General features: G+C 56.6%; 3 protein-coding genes across 6 annotated transcripts; all 3 read right to left on the reverse strand.

Annotated features, from left to right (window-relative positions):
* Nucleotides 1-1105: 1105 nt before the first annotated feature.
* Nucleotides 1106-3506, reverse strand: IQCC (IQ motif containing C). Of its 2 annotated transcripts, XM_041460910.1 has the most exons (5): nt 3174-3506; nt 2069-2212; nt 1879-1956; nt 1313-1421; nt 1106-1155 (listed from the first exon to the last, which is right to left on the reverse strand). In XM_041460910.1, exons 1-5 carry the CDS (start codon nt 3273-3275, stop codon nt 1109-1111), a joined length of 480 nt encoding a protein of 159 aa, XP_041316844.1. In that variant the 5' UTR covers nt 3276-3506; the 3' UTR covers nt 1106-1108. The 2 variants fall into 2 exon arrangements, with proteins under 2 accessions (XP_041316844.1, XP_041316843.1); XM_041460909.1 differs by having other exon boundaries at nt 1106-1421.
* On the reverse strand, nt 3391-4461 carry CCDC28B (coiled-coil domain containing 28B). The gene is made up of 3 exons (XM_041460813.1): nt 3795-4461; nt 3549-3722; nt 3391-3442 (listed from the first exon to the last, which is right to left on the reverse strand). The coding sequence occupies exons 1-3, from the start codon at nt 4298-4300 to the stop codon at nt 3391-3393; spliced, it is 732 nt and encodes a 243-aa protein (XP_041316747.1). The 5' UTR covers nt 4301-4461.
* Nucleotides 4462-7031: 2570 nt separating this feature from the next.
* TXLNA (taxilin alpha) lies at nt 7032-15320 on the reverse strand. Of its 3 annotated transcripts, none has more exons than XM_041460899.1 (11): nt 15034-15320; nt 14330-14463; nt 12541-12861; nt 11792-11883; nt 10660-10830; nt 9703-9897; nt 9492-9611; nt 9240-9314; nt 8804-8896; nt 8514-8609; nt 7032-8064 (listed from the first exon to the last, which is right to left on the reverse strand). In XM_041460899.1, exons 2-11 carry the CDS (start codon nt 14436-14438, stop codon nt 7771-7773), a joined length of 1566 nt encoding a protein of 521 aa, XP_041316833.1. In that variant the 5' UTR covers nt 14439-14463; nt 15034-15320; the 3' UTR covers nt 7032-7770. The 3 variants fall into 3 exon arrangements, with proteins under 3 accessions (XP_041316833.1, XP_041316831.1, XP_041316832.1); XM_041460897.1 differs by having other exon boundaries at nt 15056-15319; XM_041460898.1 differs by lacking the exon at nt 15034-15320 and having other exon boundaries at nt 14330-14852.
* Nucleotides 15321-17130: the final 1810 nt, after the last annotated feature.

Consider the following 17130-nt stretch of genomic DNA (forward strand, 5'->3'; position numbering starts at 1 on the left):
CTGCACAGAGACACACCCTGCTTCACATCTCCTTGATTTCCTATCTATTTCTGTGTATTTTCTTTTATATCTCTTGATTATTTTCTATTGTCTTTGATATTTCTTTATATTTTCTATTTTATTTTCTATTTTCTTGATATTTTGATATTTCATTATATTTTATATTTTCTATTTCCTTTATATTTTATTTTATATTCCTTTATATTTTCTTTGATATCCCTTTGTATTTTCTTTGATATCCCTTTATATTTTCTATTTCTTTCTATTTTCTTTTATATTCCTTTATATATTCTTTTATATTTCTTTCCATTTTCTTTGATGTCTTTATATTTTCTTTGATATCCCTTTATATTTCCTTTGATATTTCCTTTGACATTCCTCTATATTTCCTTTGATATTTTGCTATATTTTCTTTACTTCTTTCTATTTTCTCTGATATTTTCTTTGTTATTTCTATTTTCTTTGATATCCCTTTATATTTTCTTTGCTACTACCTTAATATTTTATTTTCCTTTATATTTTTTATCTTTTCTTTGCCATTTCTTTCTATTTCCTTTGCTATCCCTTTCTATTTCCTTTTCCAGAGCCCCTGCCCTGCAGCCCCGTGCTCACGTGTTTCCTGCTGCTGATGGCCTGTTGGATCCACAGCAGCTCCAGCAGGAGATGTTCCCTGTGGGATTGCAGCTCCCAGCGGGGCAGGCCCTGCAGCTCCTCTGGGATTTCTGCCCAAAAAAGGGAAAACCCCAAAGCTCAGCCCTGTGGGAGATGCTCCAGCATTCCCAAATCATTCCTGAGTTTTTGTGGCTCTCACCTGGGCTGGCTCCCAGCTCGCTGCTGTCGCTGGCCCACCCCAGGGCTCCTCCCTCCTCTTCCTCCTCCTCCTCCTCCTCCTCGGGGCTCTGAGCAGCACCACGCCCCAAATCCGGGGGGTTTTGGGGGTTTTTGGGGTTTGGGGCTGTCCCCCAGGGCAGGGGGGCTGAGTTGGGGATGTTCCCACCCCGCTCTGCTCCACGAGGATCCTGCTCCTCCCGGATTTTTTCTGGGAATGGTTTTGTTCTCTGCAGCACCACGCCCCAAATCCGGGGGGTTTTGGGGGTTTTTGGGGTTTTTAGGGTTTGGGGTTGTGCCCCAGGGAAGGGCAGCTAAGGGGAGGATGTTCCCACCCCGCTCTGCTCCACGAGGATCCTGCTCCTCCCGGATTTTTTCTGGGAATGGTTTTGTTCTCTGCAGCACCACACCCCAGATCCGGGGGGTTTTTGGGGTTTTTAGGGTTTGGGGTTGTTCCCCAGGGCAGGGGGGCTGAGCTGGGGATGTTCCCACCCCGCTCTGCTCCACGAGGATCCTGCTCCTCCCGGATTTTTTCTGGGAATGGTTTTGTTCTCTGCAGCCTCCCCTGGATCCAAGGGTTTCCCTGGAGAGGGCTGGAAAAGAGGGTAAAAAAAAGGAAAAGAGGGGAAAAAAATCCCAATGCAATGGGAGAGGGGAAAAAGTATGAGAAAAAAGATTTTTAAAAATCAAGAAAGTGTAAAAAAATATGAGAGGAATAGGAAGAAAATATGATGATGAACAGGAAGGAAATAGGAAAAAAAAATATAAAGAAACAGAAAAGAAAATATCAAAGAAAAATCAAAGAAATATAAAAGAAAATATCAAAGGAAATAGTAAAATAAAAGAAAATATAGAAAACAATATTAAATAAAAGAAAATACATAAAATATAAAGAAATATAGAGAAATATTAAAAAATCAAAGAAATATCAAATAAGATATTAAAAGAAACAAAATAAAATATGTAAAAGAAAACAGAACAGCTGTGCCAGCTGTTAACACCACCCTGCCCTGCTCGGAGCCACCCGAACTCTCCTGGCACGGGAATCACCTGGGCAGGCCGGGCACTGCCCCGGGGCCGGGCTGCCCCGGGAGCGCCGAATCCCACCGGGGCCGGGCCGGGACCGTCCTGCAGGCAGGGGCACACGGTCAGCGCTTCCAGCGGGCCGCAATCCCCGCTGCCGGGCTGCTCCCGGTGCTGCCGGGCTGCTCCCGGTGCCCTCCCGGTGCCGCTCCCGCACCTCGGCGCCGAAGCGCGGTCTCTGCAGGACGCGGCCGCTCCAGCGCAGCTGCCGCAGGTCGCCCTCGATCTCCAGCACCACGGCCTCGAACTCCGCCCGCACGCTCCGCAGCCGCCGCCGCAGCAGGAACCCCCTGGCACAGGCCTGGCACGGCCCGGGGGCAGCGCTGGAACCGAACCGAACCGGGCCGGGCCGGCACCGAACGCGGGCGAGCCCAGGCGGCAGTGCCGGCTGCAGCATCCCCCCGCGGCCGGGGGAGCCCTCACGGGAGAGCCCTCATGGAGCTGCCCACACGGAGCTGCCCTCACGGAGCTGCCCTCACGGGAGAGCCCTCATGGAGCTGCCCACACGGAGCTGCCCACACGGAGCTGCCCTCACGGGAGAGCCCTCATGGAGCTGCCCTCACGGGAGAGCCCTCATGGAGCTGCCCTCATGGAGCTGCGCTCACGGAGCTGCCCTCATAGAGCTGCCCTCATGGAGCGGCCCTCATGGAGCTGCCCTCACGGAGGGGCCCTCACGGAGCTGCGCTCACGGAGGTGCTGGCCCGGGGGTGCCCTCACGTGGGTTCCCTCATGGAGGAGCCCTCACGGAAGAGCCCGCCCGGAGCTGCCCTCATGGAGGTGCCCGCTCGCCCTCACGGGAGAGCCCTCATGGAGCTGCCCTCATGGAGCTGCGCTCACGGAGCTGCCCTCATAGAGCTGCCCTCACGGAGCTGCCCTCACGGAGCTGCGCTCACGGAGGAGCCCTCAAGAAGGAGCCCTCACGGAGGAGTCCGCCCGAAGGTGCCCGTCCGGGGGTGCCCTCATAGAGGAGCCCTCATGGAGCTGCCTTCACGGAGGTGCTGGCCCGGGGGTGCCCTCACGGAGGTACCCTCACGTGGGTTCCTTCATGGAGGAGCCCTCACGGAAGAGCCCGCCCGGAGCTGCCCTCATGGAGGTGCCCGCTCGGGGGTGCCCGGCCCGAGGTGCGCTCACGGCCCGCTCCAGACGTGCCACCCCAGGGGTCTCATCCCGACGTGCACCCCAAAGGCGCCATCCACCTTTCCCCTTCCCCTCCCGGCCCCGCTCCCCCGCCGGCCCCGCGTTCCCCCGGGCCGGTCCCGCACCTGCAGCCGGGTCACGGAGCGCAGGAGCCGCCGCTCCCCCTCGGCCCCGGCCCGCGGGCCCGGCGCGGCCGCCATGGCCCCGGCGCCGCCTGCTGACGTCATCGGGCCGCGACCGCCGCCGCCATGGCGGGGGGCGCCCGGCCCGGGCCGCCCGGGAGTCCTGGGGATGGCGGGGACGGGGACGGGGAAGGGGACAGGGACAGGGACAGGGTCGGGGTCAGGGCGCCGCGTCCTCGGGGTCCGAGCTCTCGGCCAGGTGCAGCTTCTGTCTGAGAGCGGGTCAAGGGGAAGCGCCAGCACCGTCACCGTCACCAGTGTCACTGTCACTGCTACTGGCATCATCCCATAGATCCCATCCCATCCCATGGATCCCACCCCCCCCGCCGTCCCTCACCGAACGCCTGCAGCTTTCCCGAGTGGAAGTCGCTGAGGAGGCTGAGCAGCCCGCGCTCCATCTCGCACACGTCGGACACATCCGTGAGGAAGCTGTGCTGCAGCGGAGCCCCCCGGCCGCCCCCCGCGCCCGCCCGCGCCCGCTCCTTGCTGGCCCTGCGGGGAGCGCGGCGTTGGCACCGGCACCGCCCGCTCGGGGCCGCGCCGGTTCCCCGGGGCCGCACTGACCGGCGGGGCCGCGGCCGCTGCCGGGGCGAGGGCAGCGGCAGCGCGAAGGACGCGCTCTTGCTGGGGGGCAGCGGCCGCGGGGCCCCGGCGGGCTGGGCCAGGCAGCTCTGCGGGCTCCGCTTCTTCCTGCGCTCCTCCATGGCCGGGCGGGGGCTGCGGGGGCTGCGGCACCGGCACCGGGCGTGCGGCGGACGCGGCGCGGGGAAGCTCCTTCCCTGCACGGACAGGAGGCTCGGGGAGAGGATGCGGCTGCCCGGGGGGCAGGGGGAGCCCCGGGGTAAGGGGACAAAGCCAGGGGCGCCGGGACCCCCAGGTGAAGGAGTGACAGCCACGGGCACCGAGGGCCGCTCCGGGTGGCGGCGGGAGGAGCGGAGCAGGAGCTCGGTGCCCGTTCCCGGGGGGCTCCGCTCTCTCCCCGCGCCCGGAGCATCCCCCAGGAGTCCGGCCGGGGCCTGAACCGCAGCCGCAGCTCCGACCGGGCCCCGTCTCTCGATGGAAAAGAGCATTTCGGCCCCAAAACACCCCGGCGAGAGCGGAGCGTATGGGGATCGTCACCCCTTTGTCCCGCCGAGCCCCCCGAGCCCCGAGCGGCGCCGGGACGGGGCAGCTCCGGGGGTGCGGAGCCCCTTTGTCCCCTTTGTCCCCTTTGTCCCCAACCTCCCTCCGGAGCGCCACGGCCGGGACTGACCTGAGCCAGGCCCGCTCCGGCCTCCGGGACCAGAGGGACACCCCGAGAGCGAGGGACACCCCGAGCCCGCCGGACGCCCCCCGCCCGATGGACACCGTCCGCACCGCCCGGGATTTGCATTTAAAGGGAAAGGGAACTTCCTCCGGGCTCCGCCGGACAGCGGCTGCCCGCGGGATCCGCGGACGTGCCCCGGGATCAGCCCCGGGATCAGCATCCCGCAGGGTCGGGAACGGGGCGGGATCCGCTCCCCGAGCCCGCGGAGCCCCCGGCCGGTTCCTGCCATCCCTCCCGCCCCCCGGCCGCGGGCTTTACCCCGAGTCCCCTCCGGTGTCCCCGCCGCGCCGCGGGTCCGTCCCTGCTGGAAGCAGCCGGGAAGGGCCGCCAGCCCTGGCGCAGGGCCGGGATTAACAAATCCCGTCCCCCCCCTTCCAGCCCGAGCGCGGCCGCTGCTGTAAATGCCGGCAGGATTTTTAACCGATCTTGGACATTTTGGAGCCGATGGGGGCACAAGGGACCAGCCGGGAGGGGGGGTTGGTACCCCCAGAGCCGGGACCCTCAGGGCTGGTGGCTGCAGCGTCCCGGGAGGGAGATGCCAGCTCACGCTGGGGACACCCCGATGTCCCCTCTGAGCAGGGACATCCCATCCCCACCGCAGCAAAACGCCCCTTGCAGCCTCCCCCAGCTCATTCCCAGGGGAAAGGAGGAGCAGAGCTCTGGGACAGGGCAGGAGGAGTTCGTGGGGATTGGGAGCGGGGCTGTGTGTAGGTGTTGTGTGTAGATTGTGGGGATTGGGGCTGTGTGTAGGTACAGTTTGAGGGGATTTGGATTGGGGCTGTGTGTAGGTTTTGTGTGTAGATTGTGGGGATTGGGGCTGTGTGTAGGTACAGTTTGAGGGGATTGGGAACAGAGCCGTGTGTAGGTACTCAGTGTGTGGGGTTAGTTTGAGGGGATTTGGATTGGGGCTGTGTGTAGGTTTTGTGTGTAGTTTGTGGGGATTGGGGCTGTGTGTAGGTACAGTTTGAGGGGATTTGGATTGGGGCTGTGTGTAGGTTTTGTGGGTAGATGGTGGGGATTGGGAACAGAGCTGTGTGTAGGTACTCAGTGTGTGGGGTCGGGGCTGCTCCCCAGTTTGCAGCTGTGAACAGCAGGGCAGCAGCACCGGCAGCAGAGCCACGGAGTGCCCAGGTGTGCTGAGCAAAGGGCACACAGGTGCCATGCATGAACGTGAGGGGTGTAAAAACTTGGGTAAAGAACAACAAGGGCTGATGCTTGCAGCCTCCTGAGGTGACATGATGTTACCCTGTAGGGGTTGAAGCTTTCTGAAATTGTATGGTGACACTCTGGGCATCGTGGCTGTCTCAACTGTGACATCAGCTGTGACAGGACACAGGGAAGTCCCCACAGCCCAAAATCTTCAGTTCACTCCCCGTGGTAAAGAAGAGAGACACCAGAGGCAGCAGCGAGGTTGGGAGTGTTTCTATTGGATACAGGATACACACGAGGAGCTTTCTGTACCTTAACAGGGAAAAGACAGAAAAAAAGGGGGTTTGGTGAATTTCTAAGGGGTTTTGCTTTTACTCAAGTCCAGATGTCAGCAGCTCAGCCTGGCTGGGTTACATTCATGGATCATCCCAGAGGAACTGAGCTGACAGCAGGGGCTGGAAGACAAAGCCACCCCAGCTCCAGGGACTGTCCCAGTGGGTGTCCAGCACGGCTCTGTGGAGCCTCAGAGCCCGTCCATGCTGCCCTCCTCAGATCTGGATTCCCTGGAGAAGGAGACAGGGAGGCAGGTCCTCCATGGAGGGAAGATGTGAGAGCAGCTGTGGTGCCAGAAGAGAATCCCAGACGGATCCACTGGATACATCCACGGTGGGGATCAGCTTCCAGCACCAGGAAGGCAATGCTGGGAATAAAGTCTGTCACAAACAGAAGCTGCAGCAAGGTCTGAAGCGAGCCCAGTCTTCCAAAAGAACAGCGAAAAGACAAAGTCTTGACAAACCAAGGAAAATCCCAAAACCTGGTGCCAGCAGGTCCCACGCTGTCCCTAAACTCCCTCCCAGCACATCCAGGCCCTGCAGGGTGAGGCAGCACTGGGGAGATGCTCTTCCAAGCAGAGAGGGGAAGGAGAAGTGGGGCTGGGAGAGCACAGGCACCCCCAGGCTGGGGGGACGGCAGGAGCAGCCCCAGAGCACAGCCTGGGAGCCGATCCCAGCCCCAGGGCAGAGCCTGGGAGCCGATCCCAGCCCCAGGGCAGAGCCTGGGAGCTGATCCCAGCCCCAGGGCACAGCCTGGGAGCTGATCCCAGCCCCAGGGCACAGCCTGGGAGCTGATCCCAGCCCCAGGGCAGAGCCTGGGAGCTGATCCCAGCCCCAGGGCACAGCCTGGGAGCTGATCCGGGCTGGAGCAGCAGCTCGAGGAGCACACACAACTCTGAGGTTTGATCCTCCTGCAGTCCCAGCTCCGTGGACGCCTCCAGGGCTGGGGCAGAGGGCTCGGGGCACCTCCCCAATCCCTGTGCACAACGATGCGAAACACTTGGGAATTAGACCTTTGGGTTAACTGTTTAATACACTTTGTGCACGTGTGCGTTCAGCAAAGAGGCAACTGTGAATTATAAGGCGGTTTTGAGATTGGCAGGGCCTGGGAAGAGCAAAAATTCCCAAGGGTGGGACCAGGCACCCCTTTTCCTGCTTCTCCTCGTCCCCACTGCAGACACAGAGCCCACGGAGAGCAGGGGAGCAGCCTCTTGTGCCCTCAGCTCACACAGGAGCTGCTAGCAAGAGCCAGTCCAGGAGCTTCCTCCTGCCTGGCGGGGGGAAGAGAGAGAATCCAGCACTGGGAATGTTCTGGAATTCTCCCAGCTCTGCTGTCACTCCAGAGTGGAGTGCTTGTGATGGTGGAGGCGTGTCCCTTGTCCCTGTGCCCTGCTCTCCTGAGCCTGCCAGTGACCAGGTCCTTGAGTGAGAGGGACAATCAGCTGAGCCTCCGTATTTTCAATATTCACACAGGCAGGCAGGGAGCTGGGCCCTTTGCTTCTTATGGATATCCATAGATAAAGTGTTGCCCTGCACATTTTTATATATCTTATATATATATATATATTTATATATATATATATATATATATAAAATCTTAAAAAAACCCTCCAAAAACCTAAACTAGGAAATCTCACATCCCCAAGCGGGCTGTGTCCTGTCCTTCCCCACCTGTCCCAGGACAGGGAGAGTGGAATCTAAAGCAGCTCCCAGGTCACCCTCCCTCACCCCAGCTGTGTGCCCTGCCCGGGGCTCAGTCAGTGCCCTGCTCAGTTCCGCTCTGCCCTGCTGCTCCTGTGCTCAGTTCTGCTGGGATTCCTGCAGGATCCGGGCTCTGTGAGGCCTTTCCCGGGCTCAGGGAATCTGGAGCTGCCTCGGAGCTGTCCCGGGGTGGCTCCTTCAGAGGCTCCAGCAGCTCTGTGTGGGCACACAGGTCCTGCACCTTCTTGTTGAGGTCGTTGCGCTCCGTCTGCAGCGCCCGGCACAGCTTCTCCAGGCGCTGGATCTTCACCTGCAGCCCCTCCAGCTCCTTGTCCCGCAGGGTTTTCTGCAGGGAAACAGGCACAAAGGGAGAGGTGAAACCCCAGGGGGACGTGAGAGAGCAGGGACAGCTTTGAAATGGAAGGAGGGCAGGGTTAGGTGGGATATTGGGATGAAATTCCTCCCTGGGAGGGTGCCCAGAGAAGCTGTGGCTGCCCCTGGATCCCTGGAAGTGTCCAAGGCCAGGCTTGGAGAAAGCTGGAATAGTGGAAGGTGTCCCTGCCCATGGCAGGGGGTGGAATGGGATGAACTTTAAGGTCCCTTCCAGCCCAAACCATTCCGTGACTGATTTTTGGGAAGCCTGGAATCCAATCATGATGACTGTTCCCAGGGAAACCAAGGAAACCTTCAGCACCCAAAGCACCAAGGAGCTTCTTCTGCCCTCACAGAGCACCGAGGCAGGACCTGTCCTGTCCCCATGCCACCCTCCCCAGCTGCTCCAGAGCCTGCCCTCACCTCCTCTGCCATCTCCAGGAGGGCCTTGTTGCTGCTCTCCCAGCGGGAGCGGTACATGGTGGTCTCCTTCTCCAGCTTCTTGATTTTCTTGGTCATCTACAGAAGCACAGAAAGGGCACAAATGGAGTCACAAAATAAGCTGGAAGGGACCCACAGGGATCAAAAGATATAAACCCCAGGGAGAACATTGCAATGTCACCCCAAATTTTGGGTGTAGATCTAAAATAACTGAAATTTGGAGCTGGGGCTCTTCCAGCTCCCAGCAGCACGGAGGAAAAAGCATCACCCACCTTCTCCATCTCCTGTTTGAACGTTGTGAACACTTCACTGCTTTTGGAAAGGGTGTTCTGGAACTCCTCAAACTTCTCTGTGTACAGAGCCAGCTGTGGGGAGAGACAGGGAGCTCATGGCTCCAGTGCCTGGGAGGGGAGAGCCCAGCCAAGGGCTGAGCTGCTGCCCTGGGACAAGGACAAACAGCAGGAGCTGCTGTGCCAAAGGCAAATTCTGTCCTAGGGAAACATCCTCAGAGCAGAGTGTTCCACAAACTCCTCCTGGCTGATCCCATGACTGCTCCCAGCACTGGGAAACGATCCCTGAACAAAGCCTCAGCTCACAAAACCAAACCCAGCAGGGATCCTGCCCCTCTGTTTTCCAGATTAAGGAACTTTGGGTTGTTCAGGGAGGGAGGGAAATCCCCAAACAAAACAAGCTGAGCAGGGAACTCACCTGCTGCTTGAGGTGGGTCTCCTGCTGCTTCATCAGCTCACACATCCTCTGAGACTCCACAGCTTCCTTCAAAAGCTGGGGAAGAGCAAAGCAGTTACCTGGGACTGCTCCTGGCCCAGCCCTGCTCAGGAGAGGCACAGGGAGCACAGCAGGGCTCCAGCCTGGCTGCTGGACATGCCAACATCTGGGATAACACCCAGGGATCCACACTAAGAGCCAAAAATCGCCTCAACCAACTGCTCCAACACTTACAAAATCCTTCTCCCTCTGGTGCCTCTCCTCTGCCTCCTTCAGCATCTCCTGGGCCTGCTGCAGTTTGGCGTCCACCAGCTGCTGCTGCAGCTCCTTGTGCTTGAACACCTTGTCAATGTGCTGCAGGGGGAACAGCAGCACAGCTCAGGGCACAGCCAGAGCTCCCTCCCCACCCTGTGGCAGCAGGAAGGGGCTCCCAGGGCTGACCCACCTCCTCCCTCAGCTCGTACTGCTCGATGAGCTTCTTGAGCCTCTCGGCCAGCTCCATGTTCTCCTGGCGCAGCTTCGAGTTGCGCTCGTTGTGCTGCTCCATCTGCAGCTGGATGTCGTTCAGGGTCACCTGGAAGTGAGAGGTCACCTCCTTCCTCTTCTCCTCCTCCTCCCTGGCACGCTGGACGCCCTCCTCCTGCGGCAGGGATGCGGCAGGTAAGGGAGAAATTCCCCAGAATGATGTTCCCAAAACACCCAGCCTCCCGCGATTCCTTATATCCATCAGGAAAACTTCCTGAAATTATTTTCCCAACCCATTCAGCCTCCTGTGATTCCTTATACCCATCAGGAAAACTCCCAAAATTATGTTCTTACATCCATCAGGAAAACTTCTCTAAATGATGTTTCCAACCCACCCAGCCTCCCATTATTCCTTATATCCATAAGAAAAACCTCCCAAAATTATGTCCTTATACCCATCAGGAAAACTTCCCAAAACTGTGTTTCCAACCCATTCAGCCTCCCATGATTCCTTATATTCATCAGGAAAACTTCCCAAAATGATGTCATTATATCCTTCAGGAAAACTTCCCAAAATTATGTTCCAAATGAATTCAGCCTTACATTACTCCTTATTTCCATAAGAAAAACCTCCCAAAATGATGTTCCCAACCCATTCAGCCTCCCATTATTCCTTATATCCATGAGGAAAATTTCCCAAATGTTGTCCCCGACCCACCCATCCTCCCATTATTCCTCTTATCCCTCAGGACACAACTCTGGGCCTTCCCCTTCCCTTCCTCCAGGGGACAAACCCTGACACAACAACCCAGACACCGCGGGCCACAGCAAACCCTGCCCGGATGGCAGCGTGGGGACAGCACTGGCACAGCTGGGGCTGCCCCCGGGGCTCCTGGAGGGGGAGGCAGGGCTGGGATGGGCAGGGCGGCGGGGGCACCTTGAGGGTGCGGTTGTGCCTCTGCAGCTCGCGGCACAGGCTCTCCAGCTTGCTGCGCGCCAGGATGGCCTTGCTGTGCTCGCCCTGCAGGTGATCCTTCTCCTGCACCAGCTGGCTCTGCTTCTTCTGCAGGATCCTCATCTGCTTCTGCGAGTTCCGGTGCTCCTCCAGCTGCGACACGGGAGCAGAGGCTGAGGGGAGCAGGGCAGAGCTGTGCCCCGTGAGGGACACTGTGTGCACCCTGAGGGACACCAACTACATCCCTGAGGGACACTGTGTGCACCCTGAGGGACACTGTGTGCACCCTGAGGGACACTGTGCATCCCTGAGGGACACTGTGCATCCCTGAGGGGACACCATCTACATCCCTGAGGGGACACCAGCTGCCCGTGCCACAAGGACAGATATGCCAGGATAAAATTTCTTTTCTCCACGGAAATTTTTTCCTCCTTGTGAAAAACTGCAGGAGTTTTCCATAGTTTTTCTTTTTGTTTTGTTATTTTTTTCCTGCATGGAAAACTGCAGGAGTTTTCCACAGGGTTTTTTCTGGGTTTTGTTTTTGTTTTTTTTTTAACCCATGGAAAACTGCAGGAGTTTTCCGTGGAAGTCACGAAACCTGCCTGACCTGGATGTGGAATTTTCATTGATATACCACAATAATCTTTTTTCTTCTCATGGAAAACTGCAGGAAAATGCAGTGGAAGGTTTGTGACACTCCTGGGCAGAGCAGCCACAGAGCCCAAGGGCTTTTCTCCTTCCTCAATTCCCATCCTGCTGGAATTGGAAGGAGCTCCACGTTCCCCCAGCACAGGGAAAAGCCACCCATGGACATTTTGGACATTCACAGGGAGCCCCAAACCTCCTCCAGCTCCAGATCCACGCTTGGAACTCCACCTTGGCTCTGCTTAAACGTGGGATCAGGCTTTGTGTGGCTGAAACTGAGCTCCTCTTGCACCCACATTTGCCAAAATTCCTTCTGGCCACGCTTCACAAACAGCAGCAGGCTGCAGCCAGCAATGCCCACCCTCTGCCAGGCAGAGATCCAGCACTGCAGGGCTCCCAGGACACCACAAAGCTCCAGGGTGACCCTGGAATGTCCCTCTCAAAGGGCTCCCCCAGCCCCAGGACTCACCAGCTCAGCGTATTTCTTGCACAGAGCTGCCAGTTTCTCCTCTGACGTGCTCAGGGTGTTCAGGGTCTGCATCAGCAAAGTGATTTCCTTGCCTGGAAGGAGCCATGGAATGGGAATAATGCAATAAATGGGATAAAATGGCTTCACACAGAGTTCTGGCTTGGAAAGATGGAAAAATCAGGGGCTGAGCAGGTTCCCAGAGCGTTCCCAGGATTTCCCCATGGTGGGAGAACAACTGGAGCAGCTGGATTTTGGAGGGGAAAACCATCCCTGGGCTGGCTGGAGCCAGCTGTGCCCAGCAGAAGAGAAACCCACGGAATTCAGAGGCTGCACTGGTGCAGAACAGAACTGGAGGATGTCCCCAAACACATCCAAGGCTCTGACTTCCCCCGGAATGATTAGTGTGGGACAAAATCCATTTATCCACGCACTGATATCCTTGGGCACAGCTGGAGCAGGGAATCCTTTCCCATAACCCTTGGGGAGCTGGGAATCCTTTATCTCAACCCGTGGGGAGCTGGGAATCCTTCTCCTAAACCCTTGGGGAGCTGGGAATTCTTGCCCTAAACTCCTGAAGAGTTGGAAATCCCTCACCTAAAGCCTTGGGGAGCTGGGAATCCTTCCCCTAAACCCTTGGGGAGTAGGGAATCCTTTATCTAAACCCTTGGGGAGCTGGGAATCCTTTATCTCAACCCGTGGGGAGCTGGGAATCCTTCCTCGTAACTCCTGAAGAGCTGGGAATCCCTCACCTAAACCCTTGGCTTTCTTCTTCTCCTGAGCTTTCTTCTGATCCCTGTCTGCAGCCTCCTCTCCAGGCCGGAACTCCTCGCTTCCCTTGGAGTTCTCCTTCTCTCCGTTGATCTCGGGGCCTCCTGGCTCCTGCTCCCCGTTCCTGGGGGATTCACTGAGGGTCTTGTCGGGCTCCTCGGGGGCATCCCCGTGCCCCCCATCCTCCCCTGGGTTCTCCTGGCTGGCATCCACACAGTAGGTGCTCAGGATGTCCTCCAGCTGCCGGCTCAGCTCCTCAGAGACGTCGCGGGAGGATTTGGGATCCTCCTGAGTCAGGGGAGCTGGGGGGGAAAAAAGGGAGCACAAAAAAGAATTGATGAAATGAGGGTCTCCTTGAGCCAGGTTTTGTAAGCTCTTGGAGGTTTATTTCACACCCAAGGTAGCTCAGCTGCCTTAGAAGGCATCAAATCAGCAGTATGGCTTCTGTGGCAGTGCTGGAAACAGAAAAGTTTTAATAAAAGGCAAAACAACAAAACTCTTTACGAAGAAAGACCGAGCTAGGTGCAAGAGGTTCTTGCTGCTGGTAAAACACCTCACAAAAGCAATTAGTTTCTTTGTTCTCTTCTTTTTCTAGTAAATTGCTTAGGTGGGACTTTTTGGCTCCTGTCCGATTTGGTATCCTTAAGTTTGGGGTGAATCCCCCCAGGTCCTATGAGGTGTCTTCTCACCTAATTAAAGAGAGAAACTTCTGAGCTTATTTGCTTTTTAAGGGGACAAAAGACAGTTTTGTCACTCCATCAACAGGGGGCACATTCCTATAAATTGAGGCTTTCCCCGCCTCCTCTCACCCTGCAGGGAATGGGAGGATTTTCCTGCTTTGTTCCATTGTCAGGGCATTCCCAACAGCCTCTCCTTTGATAGCAGAGCATGACCAAGCCCCTGACATCTGTCAAGAGGGAGAATTCCCCCCTCTCCCCTACTTTTTTTTTTTATTTTAAAGGAAAGCAGGTTGTGTGTGAGCTTTTTCCCCCCCCAGAGGAATCGGCAGCTCCAGGGCTGGGTTTTTTAGCATAAAAACGGATTTGAAACCCGGGTAAGAGCAGGTGGCATCAAACAGGGATGGAGCAGGCAGAACATCCTGGCAGCAGGCAGGAGAGGGGAACTCCTCCAGGACTGCACACACACAGGAACAGGAAAAAAACAGGATTTTCTGCCTGGAAAACCCAGGATTTTCTTCTCAGGAAATCCAGGATTTTCTACCCTGGAAACCCAGGATTTTCTACCCTGGAAACCCAGGATTTTCTACCCTGGAAACCCAGGATTTTCTACCCTGGAAACCCAGGATTTTCTGTCCAGGAAAACCAGGATTTTCTTCTCAGGAAAACCAGGATTTTCTGCCCTAGAAAACCAGGATTTTCTGTCCTGGAAACCAAGGACTTTTTTGCCTGGAAAACCAGGATTTTCATCACAGGAAACCCAGGATTTTCTGCCCTGGAAAACCAGGATTTTCTGTCCTGGAAACCAAGGATTTTTTTGCCTGGAAAACCAGGATTTTCTGCCAAGGAAAATCGGAATTTTCTGCTTGGAAAACTAGGATTTTCTGCCCTGGAATACCAGGATTTTCTGTCCTGGAAACCCAGGATTTTTTGCCTGGAAACCCAGGATTTTCTGTCCCTCCAAAGAGCTGCAATAAAAGCAGCTCCCTGGCTCTCCCCAGGCTCCGAGCTGCCCTCACACACCCCAGGGGATGCCAGCAGTGCCCCAGCCATGGGCAGGGACAGAACCCCCCAGCCCCCAGGGGTCCCCCACCTTCTGGGGGAGCTGCAGCCTCTGGTGAGTCTCCCTCTTCCAGCCCCATCCCGCTGCTCGTTCTGGAAGGACGTGGAGCTGCTTTGGTCTCCACTCCCTGGTTCTTCATCACAGCCTCTGCACCCTCTCAGGCCCTGCAGAGACAGAAGGGAGAGGCTTTGAGGACATCTGCAGGATTTTAGGAGTCATCAGCCCTGGCTGGCAAGGAAGGAGCCTGTTCTCAGCAGAAGCTCAGTGCTGAGGAAAGCATCTCTTGATTCCCGGTTTGTGTCAGGATAATTCCTGTTGGAATCTCCCTCTGGAGCAAGGCAGCACCTCCCAGCCCACAGATAAGAGAATTTCCCCTGCTGGGCACAACCCCCTCAGCCCTTTGTGCCCTTCCCAACTCTGGGACTTCACAGCTGACCCAGAAATCAGAGCCTGCACAGCACAGAGGTCGATTCCTGCTGAATTCCCTGGCCAAGGAGAGCCTGAAATCCCAGCTCCTCATCCTCATCCCCATCCCCTGAGGGGTCTGGATGTTCTCATCCTTCCCATTATCACCCTAACCAGGAGCTGGCAGCGCAGCTCCCGCTGGTCCCGAGAGAAAGAAGGCTCCCCGGTGACACCGGGACCGGCCGTGCCGGGGCTGCTGGAAGGAAAACCGGCGGGCGGAGCGGCGGCAGAGCCCGGCCCGTGTCACCGCCCGGCCCCCCTCCCCGCACCGCCGTGACGTCACGCGCGCACCCCGTGACGTCAGCGCCGGCGGTCTGACGCAGGTGTCGCCTCGTTCCTCAGCCAACGGGCGCGCAGGGCCCGGCGGGGGCCCGGCGAATCGGCGGGGCGCTGGGTGCCGGTGCCCTGCCGGTGCCGGTGCAGCGGCGGTTGCGGCGGTTCCGGCGGTACCGGCGCTGAGGGAGCGGCTCGGCCCGGGGCCTCCAACGGCCGCGCGTGCGCCCGCCAGCGCCGCCGCCCAATCAGCGCCCGCCGCGCGGGGGCTGCCGGGAAGCACCGGGGAGACGCGGCAAGAGCGCGGGGGTCGCAGCAGGAACTACAGCTCCCGGCCTGCTCCGTAGGGCTGGAAGGAGAGGATGAGGAAGAGGAGGACGAAGAAGGGAAGGGGGAAGGAAACTGTATCCTACAACTACCGCCATGCCCCGCGGCTGGGGAAGAAGAGGATGAGAAAGAAGAGGAACTATGGCCTACAACTCCCGGCATGCCTAGCGGATGGCTGCCCTAGGGACAATTCCCGCCCTGCTCGTCTGGAGGAGGAAGAGGAGGAGGAAGAAGGGAAGGGGGGAAGGAGGAGGGGAAAAAAAAAAAAACAACAAAAAAAAAACCAAAAAAACACCCCAAAAAAACAACAAAAAAACCCCAACCTGCGGCCTACATTTCCCAGCATGCACTGCACCTGGCCGGCCTGGAAACTACAACTCCCAGCACGCCCCGCGCGCCGCCGCCGTTACCGGGCACCGGGGGCCCCTCCCAAGGTCACCGAGCCCCCATCCCCGGTACCCCCATCACAGCACAGCCGGACACCTGCACAGCTGGAGTTTATTCGTTCCACAACAAGGGCTCGGCTCCCCCCTAACCCAGCACCGGGGGTTTGCTCCTCTGCTTTGACTGAAATCGGGACAAATCGGCCCAAAAAGCGCCGCGGGGGCTCGGGGAGCTCCGCGCTCACCGCAGGACAGCCCCGAGCCCCGGGGGGATCCAGGTGTGCCTGCCTCACAGTGCTTATTTACAGCAATCACAGCAATTTCATATAGAGTTTTCTCTGTGGCCCAATTAGACAAATATCTCCCTTTCTATAATATAAAAAATACAGAGATTTGCCGTTTTTTGGAAGTAAAATGTGCATTATCTGACTGTGAGCAGGAGGTAAACCTGAAAACCTGGTGCTGTTGGAGCTCCTGTCACTGCTGGCAGGTGGAGCCAAATGTTCCTCCACCCCAAACCACCCCAAGGCAGGAAAAACCCAGAATTCAGCCCATGTTTCTCATGGCAAATAAAGTATTTCAAGTAAAGATGAAGGTGGGTTTCAGCATTTCAGAGCTCTGAGATCAGTCAGTACAACGCAAACCAAACCTGTGCAACAGCAGCTGTGCTTCCTGCTCCAAAAAATCCACCCCAGTTCCCATCTTTGGGCTCTTGTTGCTTTTTTTTTTGTTTTGTTTTTAATCCTTGGAAATACCACTAGCAGTTCTTCCAAAAAACAAACAAACAAAAAAAAAATCTAGACAAAGGGAAGCAGCAGAAAAAAAAAAAAAAAAAAAAAAAAAAAGAAAAAAAAGGGAACCAGCAAAAAAAAAAAAAAAAAAAAAAACAAAAACAACAAAACTTCCCAGCAGTGAGAGATTCTCATTTTTCTGTCCATTTTCAGTATTTTTCATCAGGGAACTGGTCCTGGCTTCACCAGGACTGTCCACCTGAAGGAGGAAGGCCAGGGCTAAATTTTGCTCTTGGCATATTAAAGAGTCTTTAATAAAGAGTAACATGTGCAAAAACAAAAAAGGAAAAAAAAAAAAAAAAAGGAAATTTAATTAGATCAAGCCAGGTTTTGCAGAATTACTGTGGCCAGAACAGCTCCCTCCTCTCCGTGTCCTCACCCAACCCAAGGCTGGAGTACCCGAGGTAAAAACTGCACTGGGGAGACACCACCACAAAGAAGAAGCCACCAAGAGGTGCCACCTGTCACCTCTGTGTCCTTCCTGCCTCCAAAGCCAAGGTGAGCAGCAGCCCAAAGGATCAAGGAGCAGAAATTCCCCTTCTCTCCGGCAGCACCGGCCGCTCGCGGTGTTCGTAGAGTTTTCCTAAACAGG

This window comes from Pyrgilauda ruficollis, unplaced genomic scaffold, assembly GCF_017590135.1.
Source record: "Pyrgilauda ruficollis isolate IOZ18807 unplaced genomic scaffold, ASM1759013v1 scaffold149, whole genome shotgun sequence".
NCBI classification, from domain to species: Eukaryota; Metazoa; Chordata; class Aves; order Passeriformes; family Passeridae; genus Pyrgilauda; species Pyrgilauda ruficollis.